The 14,092-nt window shown below is 48.9% G+C and overlaps 1 protein-coding gene across 3 annotated transcripts in view; it reads left to right on the top strand.

Moving 5' to 3' along the window:
* NCKAP1L (NCK associated protein 1 like) overlaps positions 1 to 7,537 on the top strand; it is a 41,272-nt gene extending 33,735 nt beyond the window's left edge. For 2 of the 3 annotated variants that reach the window (XM_045873271.3, XM_045873270.3), the window contains exons 28-31: positions 230 to 346; positions 714 to 823; positions 3,242 to 3,331; positions 7,250 to 7,537. In XM_045873271.3, the coding sequence (XP_045729227.1) occupies positions 230 to 346; positions 714 to 823; positions 3,242 to 3,331; positions 7,250 to 7,381 (449 nt within the window). In that variant the 3' untranslated portion in view covers positions 7,382 to 7,537. The remainder of the gene's footprint in view (positions 1 to 229; positions 347 to 713; positions 824 to 3,241; positions 3,332 to 7,249) is intronic. The other variant, XM_045873272.3, reaches the window with a different exon arrangement.
* The last annotated feature ends 6,555 nt before the right edge of the window (positions 7,538 to 14,092 follow it).

The following is a 14,092-nucleotide window of genomic DNA, read 5'->3' as shown; positions in this document are numbered from 1 at the left end:
TTGCTTCAGTCACCAGAGGAGGCCTCCAGGATCGGGCCCCTCATGATAAGTGGGGGCTAGTCCTGTCCCCTTCAGCAGTAATGACTTGCCTATAGTGCTTTAGAAAAGTGTTTTCATAGATGTTTTTTTATGTGATCCTGACAGTAATTCTGTGAAGTAGGGCCTCTGTAGAAGATAACTCCTGTTTGCTGAACTTACTTCTCCTCTTTTCTTTTTTCTGTCTTACCAGATACTTCATCCCCTGAGGAAGAATATAAGGTGGCCTGCCTGCTCTTGATCTTTCTTGCGGTTTCCCTCCCACTCCTTGCCACTGACCCCTCTTCCTGCTTTAGTATTGAGAAGGATGGTAAGTAAGGACTACTTTGAGTAGTTTGAGGGGTCAGTCCCCTGGGGTAGGGAGATGAGACGGAGACATTTACTTGGAGAATCCAGACGTCTGACTCAGGTGTAAAGTTCAGTTTCAAAAAACACTTGTTGAATGAACTATCCGTAAAATGCAATTCCAGTGGGAATTTTTAAGAATAGCCTCTTAATATCCTAAATATTGCCTCATATTTTTTAGGAATATCATTCCCCACATGCCTCCTAGTCCTTTTGGTGTCAAACAGGGGTGGCCTCACCTGAAAAACTGAGAGACCACCAGCTGGGATCAGCCTGGAGTGGCTCACTGTATTCCCTTTTGTTTCTCCCCCCTTCTGTCAATCGTAACCTAGGTTACAACAACAATATCCATTGCTTGACCAAAGCCATCATCCAGGTGTCTGCTGCCCTCTTCACACTCTACAACAAGAACATTGAAACTCACCTTAAGGAGTTTCTGGTGGTGAGTGGCCCTAGGCCATAAGGAATGGAAGATTCCAAAGTCTTTTGGGATGGAATGGAAGATTGCAAAGTCTGGTGGGAATTGGTGTGGCTTAAATCCATAGACAGCTGTTATTGAGCGGGTCTTGGAGTCTAACCTCCCACCTAATTCTTCAGTGAGTGAGTGGCACTCTGTGAAAGGCAGGAGTTTTTTCTTATAAATTCCGTAAGAGCTGGTGTTTCAGCCTCTGCCGGACTACTTGCAAAGAGCACTGGACTGAGTCAGAGAATCTGAGTTCTAGTTCTGGATCTGCCACTAAGAAGTTGTGTGACCTCTGAAGAGCCAAACTTTTGGGGCCTCATTTTGCCCATTTGTTAAATAGGGAGGTTAAACTGAATCTATGATTCACTACCTTGATTGGGATGCCTTAGAATATCCGAGGGAGCTTGTTGAAATACAGATTCCTGATCCTTATGCCAGACATACTGAATTAGAATAGCCCAGGGTGAGTCCAGGCCTCTGTTTTTTAAAAAATTAATTAATTAATTTAAAAATAAATTAGTGTTTATTTATTTTTTATTTTTTTATTTTTTTAAAGATTTTTATTTATTTGACAGAGAGAGACACAGTGAGAGAGGGAACACAAGCCGGGGGAGTGGGAGAGGGAGAAGCAGGCTTCCTGCCGAGCAGGGAGCCTGATGCGGGGCTCGATCCCAGGACTCCGGGATCATGACCTCAGCCGAAGGCAGACGCTTAACGACTGAGCCACCCAGGCGCCCCAATTAGTGTTTAGTTTTATTAATAAACTCATGACCCGAACTCATGACCCCGACATCGAGACCTGAGCAGCTGATCAAGAGTCAGACGCTTAACCGACTGAGCCGCCCAGGTGCCCCAGGCCTCTGTTTTTAACAAGGTCTCCAGGATATCTGCTGCGCAATCAAGTTGGAGACACCAAGTTTTAGAACCTTTAAGGCCCTTTCCAACTCTCATCTTGACAAAAAAAAAATCAAACTTTTTTCACATTCTCAAACTTTAGCATAAATCAGAATCACCTGGAGAATTTCTGATTCAGTAGATTTGAGGTGGGGCTGGAAAATTTGCATTTCCAAGTTCTCAGATGATGTTGATGCTGTTCATCCTGGGATCTCACTTTGAGAACCACTGTCTCCATTTCTAGGACTGGAACTTTTTTTTTTTTTTAATTTTATTTATTTTTGAGAAAGAGAGAATGACAGATAGAATGAGAGGGGTGAGGGTCAGAAGGAGAAGCAGACTCCCTGCTGAGCAGGGAGCCCGATGCGGAACTCGATCCTGGGACTCCAGGATCATGACCTGAGCTGAAGGCAGCCGCCCAACCAACTGAGCCACCCAGGAGCCCCTCTAGGACTGGAGCTTTTAACCAGACAGCCGATTATACAGTAGGTTACATCCAATTTATTTGAGAAAAAATTATTAAAAAAAAACATTTTTAGCCAAAGTTTGACTCCCTGTAGCTATCACCATTGATCTTAGTTTTGCTTCTGGAAAAACGCAGAATAAGTAATCTCTTTCCATTGTTGAAAGAGGCCCTGGAGTTTTCCATTCTAGTCCTCCGTGGAGGAATTCCGTCCTTTTGATACATGGTCCATTACCCACTGCCGGCTTGAGCATTCTCAGCAATGGGGAGCTTATTCCTTTGCAACGCATGGGCCTGACTTAAGAACTAGGGCCTCATTTGTCTCCTTTTAGGAGCAAACACAGTCGATCATATTCTCTCGGGAATCATACCATTGTCCTGGAAGCTTAGTTAGAGGGTCTCCATTTAAACGGGGCCAGCCAGCCAATCTGAATGGGTTCTGAGCATCTTAGATATAAAGAATATTCACAGCAGATCTCTAAGATGGGGTGAAAAGGGGCCCCCTCCCCCTTTTCCCATTTGCCCTGTTTGCAAAATGAGAGTAACCTGGGCCTGCGATACAGTTAATCATGTCTCTTCCTCCCTCTTTGATCTGTTGGGAGCCTGGAGGTGAATAGAGAGGACAGCCACTTGGGAGTTGACAGGAGGAGAATACGAAGAGCACTGCATCTGAATCAGAGGCTCAGCCCTGTCTCTATTCCGGTAGGGAGTCAGCTGTAAACAGCCTGGTGACAGTGCTGTCTGAAGGCTGCCTAGGAAAAGAGATTAATCTCCTGCCTTTGTTCTAGGTTCTGTCCTCAGCCCCTGGAATCTCTCCCCCAGCACCCCTGGCAACCTACTGTTGCCTGCACTGCCTGCTTTACAGGCAAGGTGTGGCTCTGAAGCCTAGGGGATTTGCTACTTTTCCACCCGGAGTCCCCAGGAACATCCCAGCACTTCTTAACTCTCCTCCTTGATCTTTTCTTAACTTCCTGTAGCCTGAGGCTGTCCTACTCTGACCTCCATAAAAATCTGCTTTCTTACAAACTCTTCCCCTACAGGTGGCCTCTGTCAGCCTCTTGCAGCTGGGCCAGGAGACTGACAAGCTTAAAACCAGAAATCGGGAATCCATTTCTCTGCTCATGCGCTTGGTACGTATCTGGTTTAAGTTGGTCTGGGAACAGAGAGAGCAAAGGCCAGAGGGACCCTTCTTGAGGGCTTCTGGGTCCCTGCCATTTTCATCACTCAAAAGCATGAACTCAAAACTGAATTCGGCCTGACCCTCTGGGTCTAGGCCTCACATTCTAGTTAACACTGCAGACTTGTCCTGTAATCCCAAGGTAGAGTCTTCAATGCCTTCTCTGCAGTACAGGGCCTTTCTGGCCCCTGGCTGACTAGGCCCTTTTACCTGCAATATTCTCAGGTCTGACCTGGGGGGGCAGCTGTGTCCCTCATCCATGACTGCCTGTCCAGTTCATGTTTGATTTTACTTGACCACTTCCTACTGCTGCATGTCTTGTCCTTAAGAAGTACTGTGGAGAGGGTGCTGAATAACACAGAGCTGAACTGGGGGAGGGGAGATGGGGGCTCAGAGGAGGGAAGGAATCTTCACTGAAGAGCTGTAAGACAGAGAGCCAGGTGGGCCATGAATCAGGCAGCTCCTGCTATCTCTTTCTTCCCAAGCTGTGGGCTTTTCGCTACTTTGGCGGAAAGTTCTGGGAACTCTGACTCAGTGAACTTAAAAAAATCTTTTCCTCATGACCCTGTTTTCCTCTTCAACACGCTTACTCACTCTTCCGCTCTAATAGTCTGCTTATCCGGGGTAATGCTGCACTGGGATGTGGTCGCATAGAGGCCCTCCTCCGGCCTGCGGGGAGAGGATACGCCCATCTGGAGCCGGCGCTCCACCCGGGAGTCCACACTAGAGATTTCTGGGACCTCAGAATTCTCCGCTGTAGCGCTTATGCGGAGCTTGTGCTGAGCTTCTTCCCCAGGTCCGTCCAACTGAGGCAGACTGTGCTGCTGGTGTGTATACCTCGCGTGCCAAGGGATCGCTGGCTGGAGTTTAGATGTGCAGATGGGAATTCCATGGGTGTCTGCAAAATCCCGCACACTGGGCTGGTCCGCTCCAGCCTGTTCTGATGCAGAAGTCTGAGGAGTCTAAGAATTCTGAATTCAAACCTGGCCTTTCATGAAATTATAAAGGGAGATTGTGAAGGTCAAAAAGACAGAACAAGCCAGTTTGTTTGATTTATTTAGTCACATGCTATGTAGGCTTCCATTTGCACTCTCAGCCAGGCCCACGGATGTTAGGCGCAGGCATGCCTGGGACTCCCTCTGGGTCTCCCGTGAATACACAGGCGTGGAGTGGGATCTGTGACTCAGCTAGACACAGCTAGAGAAAGGCCTCGATTGGGCTGATTAAGGATTATGATGGCGACAAGAGAATGGACGTGAGGGGGTGCGTGGGTGGGGGTATGTGGTGTGGGTGAGAGGGCAGAGGAGGCAGATGAGGGCAAACGCCAGGAGTATGCTAGATGTGGCACAGTCTTTGGAGTAGCGTGACCTTGGGCAAGTTAATTAACCTTCTGAGACTCTGATTCTTTATCCATAAAAGTGGGCAATAATCCTTGTGACAGAGTGGTTAGGATTCATAAGAAAATATATGTGAGGGCACCTGGGTGGCTCAGATGGTTAAGCATCTCTGCCTTCGGCTCAGGTCATGATCCTGGAGTCCCCGGATCGAGTCCCGCATCGGGCTCCCTGCTCAGCGGGGAGCCTGCCTCTCTCTCTCTCTCTGTCTCTTATGAATAAATAAATAAAATCTTAAAAAAAAAAAAAAAAGAAAATATATGTGAAAGTTCCTAGTACCTAATAGATGCTCAACAAATGTTAGTCCTTCTCTCTGCTGCTCATTTTAGTTTCTGGATGATTTGGTCATGCTCCTTCATTTCCTTGGGCGGTTTTCGCCTCTGTAAGGTTGGTGGAGGTGATTCTGTGTTGCCCCTCAGGCCCGCCTCCTTCTGCTTTGCCGCTCTCCTCCCCCCTCAAGTGTGGGAGGGTGTCTGCCCCTGGTGGCATCACAGTGAGGCTGCAGAGTAGCTGGGACACAGCTAGGACCAGGCAGGTGCTTTTTGTTAGAGGGAGAGACCCAGGGACTAGCGGCTGCAAAGCAATTTAAATGCAAATGTTTCCACACAGAAACACAGGGGAAGGAACTGTATTCTGAGTTAAGAGGCTACTCATGTAGGGCGCCTGGGTGGCTCAGTTGGTTAAGCGACTGCCTTCGGCTCAGGTCATGATCCTGGAGTCCCAGGATCGAGTCCCGCATCGGGCTCCCTGCTCGGCAGGGAGCCTGCTTCTTCCTCTGACCCTCCCCCCTCTCATGTGCTCTCTCTCTCTCATTCTCTCTCTCTCTCAAATAAATAAATAAAATCTTTAAAAAAAAAAAAAAAAAAGAGGCTACTCATGTAGCCCCAGCTCCTGGCCAGGCACTTCTCTCCCTGGGGTCTCTCTGTCTTGGCTGTCAAGCCTGGGCAGTGCCCACGCCCAGGACTGCCAGCTGCATCCTGGCATGGGTTTCGGGGGGTGGGGGCGGGCGGGGGGAGATGACTCTCAGAGAATCATGGAATCCTAGATGTCAGGATCAGACCAGATCCTGGCCGTTAGTCCGGTCCGTACAATTGATAGGTGAAGGAACTAAGAAGAGGGAAGGAAAGACGGCATTCAAGGTCTCCCCCAAAATATATGGGCGGATGTGGGATGAGAACCCAAGTTTCTCGGCCTTCGCTGTAGGGCTGTTTCCGCGGCCATGAATTTCCTCCAGTTAGGAGCCTTGTGGTCTTCCGTGCTTCATGGAGCAAACAACAGGAAGTCTTGGGCCAGTGGATCCTTCCTGAAGCCATCACTCCTTTCCCTGTACCTGAGGGTCATATCCTAGGAAGGAGACCTTATCTCTCTCCTGGCTTAAGGTTTGAAAGTCTTGCCTGGCAAGAAATTCCTTCTGTTATCCAGCCTAAGATCCGAGCTACCGTAACCGGGAGACTTCTTTTCCTTCAGCCTGCAGTGTCTGTTGCTCTGAGGCTGTCGTGTGTGTTGTGTGTGCCCGTATTTGAGAATAGTAGGATCCTCCACATTTTAAAACTTGAAAGGACTTCAGAGAGAGAACCATGTTAGAGTTGATATGGTAAATTCTCTTTCCCGAGTGAATTTTCAGGATTTGAAATACCAGACATATTGGGGAGGGCCCATCTGTGTGAATTGCCAGAGGATAGGGGACACTTCTCTCCAGGGTGTGTTTTTTAGTCCCACAACTGCATGGGTGAGGAGGGCACTGAAGGAAACACACCCTGTTCCTTCCTCAGGGATGGGGACCCTCCAGCCCAACACTAGGTTATGGGGCTCTTCGCTAATATGCCCCCCGCTCCATCTCTTGCCCTCCACCGCTACCCTCGGTCTTATCCAGGCATCTTGAACTATCTTTCTGCTTGGCTTCTGGGGGCTGCTGGGATTACCACAGCACACAGGCTTCTAATTAAACTAATTAATCATGCCTGCTCCTTTATGCAACATCCTCACTGCTCCCCAAGCACTGTACTGAGGGAGGGAGGATACTGAGACCCAGCACAAGAGGACCCATGTGGATTCCAGGCCTTTCTTTCTTGGCCTGCTGTGGTGATTGTTTCCTTCTCCATAAAGCTTTGTCATTAGCACTTTTATCCAACCTTACCTGCTTCTGTGCTGCCCACCCACATTTGGTTTGGCATCCAGAATGGGGGAGAATGGGAGTCTTTCTGCCACCAGAGAAGTGATTCTGTCCTGCCTTCTGCTTCTGAGTCCTTCATATAACCCTGATAAGGGGCCCAGGGGCCATTATAATGAAGCCGAAGAGGTCACTTTGCTTTCCTAAAGCTAAACCAAGTGTGGGAAGGAGGGGGGTTATGATCTGGAACGTTGTTCACTCATAACCCTAAGGGCCTCAGAGGGCCCAGGGAACTGAATGAAGGAGCAGGGTATCACAGAGTTACACCCTGCCTGAGGTTCTCATCTCTTGACCTATTCTCTTCCAGGTGGTGGAGGAGTCCTCCTTCCTGACCCTGGACATGTTGGAGTCCTGTTTCCCTTATGTCCTGCTTCGAAATGCCTACCGGGAGGTATCCCGGGCCTTCCACCTGAACCGAGTGTCAGCCAGTACCCACTGAAGGGCCCTTTGGACCTACCTAAGCCCATGAAGCTATAGCCGTTTTCTCAAGGGATGTGCTCTGGAGCCAGAGTTGATGAACAGACGTACGGAGGAACAGTCCGGGGCTGAGAAATCATACAGAAATGGGGCAGGCTGGCTGGGGGTGGGGTTGGGGGACAGTTTTGGGGAAAAGTGAGGGAATTGGGGCCACGTGTGTGAATTTTTACAATGAAAAACATGAGTGACATACAAGTATGTTTTCTCTCTTGTGGTGACTAGCACTTGAGCTCTGACTGGCATGGGTCTCTCGACCTTCATCACTATTCTAGGATAATGCTGGCGGGCAGAGATGATCAATCATCATATTAAACCATAATGAGCTTATAATCCTCCCACTGGAGCTGCTATTGTCTCCTGCACATTCATTAGGACGATTATCTCCTCTCTTCCTTTTCCAAATGTGTTCAGCAAACATTCGGCTTGCTCCTACTGCAAAGTAGTAGCAAAGGAACTCCCTTTTTCCTTTGTGGGGGCTCTCTCAAGAGTCATGGGTCTCTTCCTCTACCCCCAGCTCTCCTGCCTACATGGGCAATGAGGGAGTGCTCTTGAGAGATTTTCACGGGCCCCAGCCCCCCTCACCTGCTCCAGCACACCTTGTGGGGAACCAATAAGTTCTTCCATCTGTTTAGCTGTAACTCCTCCTGCTTTTTCTTTGACATCACTACAACCCAGAGCAGAGGGTCAGTCTAGCTAATTCTAGGTCATGTGACAACTAATTGGATCAGAGTCATGTGGGTCTCCCTCCCAGATCATTTGGGGGTACTCTCCCTCCTATCTGGAGCCACTAATTTAACCCAAATCCCCTTGTCATCCTGGGTACAGCTGTTGCTCCAGGCAGGGATTTCTCTCCTAGATCTTAAATTTCATAGACCTCATTAGATTATAGGGCCCTGAGAGTGGGTACACTTGAGGGAGTACAAGCTGTTTCAACTTAGCCCTTTTCTGCACTAATTAGAATTTCAAGTGTCACAATGCCTGGGGCGTTCAAGATAGCACTAAACTAGATTTAGTTCACTCCATGGCAGGAAACAGTGGCCCCATCCATCATTTCTGTGCACCTCACCCATGGCCAGGGAGGACTGGAGCAACAGATCCTGTGTCACAGGTCGAGAAGGGTGGAAGTGGGCAAATATAATTAACTAGTTGATTAATTAGGGTCATGTCCATATTTCCATGATAAAAAGGAAGCAATTGTTGGTTTTCAACAAAACCATCCGGGGTTCATTAAAGCTATTTGATAGCTGTTTGGGGACTTTGTATGCATGTTTGATCTTTATTTCTCAAGACCCAGGTCTCAAGACCCAGTCAATACTTTTTAAACTTGGTACTCATAATCGTTACGCAAGTTTTTCTTAGCAACAATTGTCTGCTCTTTAGGATAGAAGCAACAGAGCATCAAGCTTCATGCATCAGCTGGTTGTCCTTCCTTGCTATGGAAAAGACATTATGTTCTAAAGGAGTGATTCAGGGTCAGGCCTTTTGAGACTGAGGGCAAAGTTGATGAGGAAGGGAAAGCTCAGAAGCATCTGAACAACTACTCCTAGACCCTCATCTCTCTGCTGGGATCTTGTTCTTGAGGAGATGGAGACCTCTGTTCCATGCACATGTAGACCTACTTGAGAGGAGCCCCCCAGAGGATGGTAAGATAAGTTGCTCCAGGGGAATAGGGGGTAGACATGATACTTCTTTTTTTTAATTAAAATTTTTATCGAGAGAGGGGTGCCTGCCTTGCTCAGTCAGTAGAGCATGTGACTCTTGATCTCAAGGTTGTGAGTTCAAGCTCCACATTGGGTGGAAAGCTTACTTAAAATTTTTTTTTTTTTATTGAGATGGTTAACCCACATGCACTTGTAAGAAATAACACAGAGACATTGTGTGTCAACCATACTTCAACTAAAAACAAACAAACAAACAAACACACAGATCTTAAGTACCTTTACCAGTTTCTCCCATAGGTAACATCTTGCATAACTATAGTATACTATCATATCCAGGATATTGACTTTGATACAATTCATGATCTAATCCAGATTTTCCCAGTTTTACTTACACTCATTCCTCTGTGTGTATGTATTTAGTTCTATACAGCTTTTTCTTTTTTCTTTTTTTTAAGATTTTATTTATTTGAGAGAAAATGAGTGAGAGAGAGAGCACGAGTGGGCAGAGGGGGAGAGGGAGACGGAGAAGAGACTCCCTGCTGAGTGCGGGGCTCGATCATGGGACTCCATCCCAGGACCCTGAGATCATAAACTGAGCCGAAGGCAGACGCTTAACCAGCTGAGCCACACCGGCGCCCCTCTACAGCTTTTTCACGTGTAGGTTTGTACATCCGCCACCACCATGGTCAAGATCCACAAGGATCCCTCATGTTGCTTTTTTACAACCTCATCCCCTTCCCCTTCCCTTGCCCTTGGCAATAGAAATCTGTTCTCCTTTTCTAAAATGTTGTCATTGGACATGATATCTTTTTACAAACATGTAATCACACATTTCTCTATTATGTATACTTTTTCAAAGTGCTCTCGCATTCCTTATGACAATTCTGCAAGGTAGCCAGGGAAGACTTCCGTATTTTAGGCCAGTAAACAGATTCAGAGATGCTCAATGATTTAATGAAGGTCACATGTTTAGCAGTACATCTAGAACTGGGACCCAAGTCTGATATCAATCCTAGACATTTTCTACCTGACCAGACTGCCTCTTCATCTGGGAAGACTTGTTCGTTAGAATCCAGAGACTCTAGAATGAGTAAATAGGAGAAGGTGAGGACATGGTGGCCTTACTGAGTGAGGGACAGGTGGGGCTAGGTAGGGAGAGATAGGTAGGGGGCTATGGGATCAGGCTTACAAAAATCCCCAAAATGTGGAGGTGTAAGGAAACCAGAGATAAAGGAACAACACCAGACCATCCCGTCCTAGGTGTTAAGAGGTGGGGGTCTTGTTATAACAGCTACTTGTGACCAACAAAGAATTACCAGACCCTAAGAAGGAAGCAAGCCATTGAAGGTGTTATCACTAGTCCTTACTCAATGGTGCTATCATTAGAAATGTTCAAAGGATTTAAGTTCCCTGGTTAGCCTTCAATGAAAGACCAACCCTAAAAGCCCTCAGTGGCAACCCTGTCGGGACCCCTCTCACTCCTGAGAGCTCTCTCTGTATCCTCACTCAATAAAACTCTATCACTTTACTCACTGTCCTTGGTCAGGGCAAGATTCATTCTTCAACTCTGTGAGACAAGAACCTTGTTCTCCCACTTCATTACCACCTGAAACAAAAGGAGAATGTCTAGAGGAGAAGGGACAGATGCGGTGACGGGACCCATCAACATTTTCAGCAGTATGCTTCCTTGACCAGGAGGATCTCTGACCCCTGACAGCTGGGGACACAACCGCTGATCCCCAGCTTGTTTTATTCAGGCCTTAAAAGGAAGTGAGGAATGACTATCAGGGAGAAATTCTGACTCCAATTGTTTTGTCTCGCAGGCAGAGAGTAGGTTCCAGCCTCAGCTTTTTCATTAGTGCAGTGTTTTCATTAAAATCTCCATTAACTTGTTTGCGCAATGACATGGAATTATCCCTCCCACCAGGCCTGGGGTGAGATGCTTGCAGAGGAGCTCCCTTTCCTTCCGGCTGTCTGAACACTGCTTCCCTACAGGGGTGTTCATTTCGGTGGGCAGGCGGGGCTGGGGCCTGGCCGAGGGGATCTTACCTGGCGGCCCTTTTGCCTGGGAGGCCTAGAATGGCTTCGATCTGAGCCCTCTGAGCCCGAGGCCCAGGAGGGAAGGAGATACCAGCTAGGGCTAAGACTTCCCTACCGTAGGTCCTTGTGCCTCTCTCAGTTCTTCTCCAACAAAGTTTGACTCTGAGAAGAAGCTGGCACGTGGCTGAAATGCACTCACGAGGTTGGGGGAAGAGTGTTCTTCCAGCTCTCCCCCCCACAGGACCTCCTGCTCTTCCTAAGTACCTGTCATCAAAAGAGACAAAGATGAATCCCCCCTCAGCCCCCACACCTCAGTGAGTTGTCAAGTGCTCTCCCTCCCACCTGAATAGGAGCGCAGGCCAGGTTGCAGGTTGAGGAAGTCAGAAGTTAACTTGAGCTGGGTTTGCAGCTCTGGAGAGATTGAGGAGCAGGCTTTTTCTCTTGTCACTTTGGAAGGCGAGGATTGTGAGGCCGCCCCTTTAAATAGCATTCCCGTAGGAGGCACATCACATCCATCCGTCACTGCTGCCAAAGCATCATTTTTGGTCTCTATCAAACTCAAAGCTTGTTGGGAGGAATTGTGGGGTTAGGGGAGTGAGGAGGCAGGGTCTCCAAGGGGCAGGGGCAGTTTGGAAGGCAAAAAGGAGAGGAAGGAGGCTGGCAGAAGCAGCCTGGAAAAGAGGGGGGTTAGGGCAAGGGGACAGGGAGAGAAAAATCGTGGTCTTTTGAGCCTATGGATGGAGCAGACATATCTGGTTTTTATCCGTGTAGAGGTAGGGTAAGGCAGACATGGGATTAAATTGCCGCAAGAAGGATGAGGTTGAGGTTAAACACCAGGACTGGTGACTAAAGAAGGAGAAAGAGAGCCACAGGATGGAAAAGCACAAGATAAAGGTTAGGAGGCTTGGCTCTGGCTTTGTTGCTTACTCTCTGTGGGGACCACGTCATTTTTCTGGGCTTAGTTTTCCCACTCGTTAAATGGAGGGGGTCAGACTAGATGGACTCGAAAGTATCTTTGGTGAATAACTTTATGTTTTGTTTTGTTTCGGTGAATTTTCCTTTCTTAAAATGGGTTAGGAGTTGGGGGCCTGGGAGATCAGGGTGGGATATGCCACTGTGTTGATGAGACCTGTCGAGATCCCTCTGGAAGTACATCTCCCGCCTCTTTTCCACCTCTTTTTGTTTAAATACCTGCCTAATTTGGGCAGCTCCTTAGCTCTGATCCTAATTTGCAATTCTTTTGTCGTTTCCAGCCCATTCTTTTTCAGTTGTTAAGGAAGGTGATTGCTCTCAAGTTTGAGAAGTGGATTGTGTAGGAGTCTGACTGGGGTCTCAGCTGCAGCTTTGTCTTGGCTGGGGCTCTTCCTCAGGCACGGAGGGGAAAGGGGGATGGACGCAGAAGCTAGATGGACAGAGACAGGGAAGTCCCACACTCTTTCCGCTTTTTCTCCATCTCTGACTCTGCCATCTCCTTCTGCCCGGGTACTTGCTGGGAGCTGGTTCTGCTGATACCTCTCTGCCCTGCCAGGTCTGAAGGCCTGACCTAACCTAATTACCTAAAGGGCAATTCTTTTATGCTGGAAGTCTTTGCCCTGCCACTTCACTTCTGCTCTTTTCTCCTCCATTGCCTGGGAAGGGGAGTAGCCTCACCCCGATATTTAGAATGGAGTAAAATGCCTTCTCCTGACCATCCCTCCTTCCAGCCTCCAGAGTTCTTGAAATGAAAACTCACATTCTGGGATTCTGGATTAGTGGCCTCTTTGGGATCCAGCAGTTAGTGAATACATCTCCACTTTCTGTTTACATGGGATTTCCCCACAACTCTAAGGTAGGTGGTTATTAAGGAGGAGAACAATTCTAAGGGATCCTAAGGTGGTTCCTGCCAGAATCCTAGGTAGGATTCAGCCGGGTGGGAGAGGCTTGCCCTGTTACAAAGTCTTGAATTCAAATTTCAGTTCATTAATTCTACCAAAAAAAAAAAATTTTTTTTTTTTTTAAGATTTTATTTATTTGAGAGAGAGAAAACACAAGCAAGGGGAGGGGGAGAGGGAGAAGCAGACTCCCTGCCCAGCAGGGAGCCTGACAAGGCTGGGCTGGATCCCAGGACTGCGGGCTCCATCCCAGGACCGTGGGACCATGACCTGAGCCAAAGGCAGGTGCCCAACCGACGGAGCCACCCAGGCGCCCCTCATTCTACAAATGTTTTAAGCAGCTAGGCTGTATTGTGCTGGGCCCTTAGCCATTAGATTTCTTTTACTGAAGACAGAATAAGAGGAAATAAAAAGGACCCGCTACAGGAAGGGCTGGTTTCCTGGTTCTTACGGAGTTCTGTACGGAGATGATGCGGTCCCGCCGGCTCTAGTGGATTCCGTCTGGAAAGCTTTAAGCTTGGAAGAAACTCCCACTGGCCAGGGGGATGGATAGAGGCACCGGGGGAAGGCCACAGCGATGGAGGCATATCAGGACCATCAAGTTAAGGGCACTGAGGAGAGGAATGGGATCCCACGGCAACTCAGAGCAGACCTTGAACTTTTCCCCCCAAAGGCAGGAGCGCGAGGTGGGAGGGTCCGGTCTGGGGCGGGGTTCCGACGGCCGATGGCTTCCCTCAGCCAGTGCCCAGGTCCCCCAGGCGGAGAGGGGGACTCATCCCCTACCTCTCCCTCACAACATGGGGCGCACAGGCGGCCAGGCACTCGGGGATACACGAAGCCACACGCACATACACAGAAACTCGAAACACAGACCCGGGGACGCACCCGGCCGCCTGCGCCGCAGGCAGCCTGGAAACGCGCACTCGCAGCCCCCGCGCGGGGCACACGCCGCGGCTCGGCCCGGGCGCCCGGGTGCGTGCGCTCGCCCTCGGCGCCGCTGTCTGCGTGTGCGCCCGGCTCCCCGGCGCTCGGCTGGGAGGGGCAGGAGGGGCCGCGAGGAGTGAGAGACGCGCCGGCAGGCCGAGAAGGGAGGGAGCGCAG

This window comes from Mirounga angustirostris, unplaced genomic scaffold, assembly GCF_029215605.1.
Source record: "Mirounga angustirostris isolate CCGP_5_RB_7025 unplaced genomic scaffold, mMirAng1.0.hap1 SCAF_5, whole genome shotgun sequence".
Lineage (NCBI taxonomy): Eukaryota > Metazoa > Chordata > Mammalia > Carnivora > Phocidae > Mirounga > Mirounga angustirostris.
The sequence above is the reverse complement of the archived record's forward strand: the minus strand, read 5'-3'. Positions and strand labels throughout refer to the sequence as shown.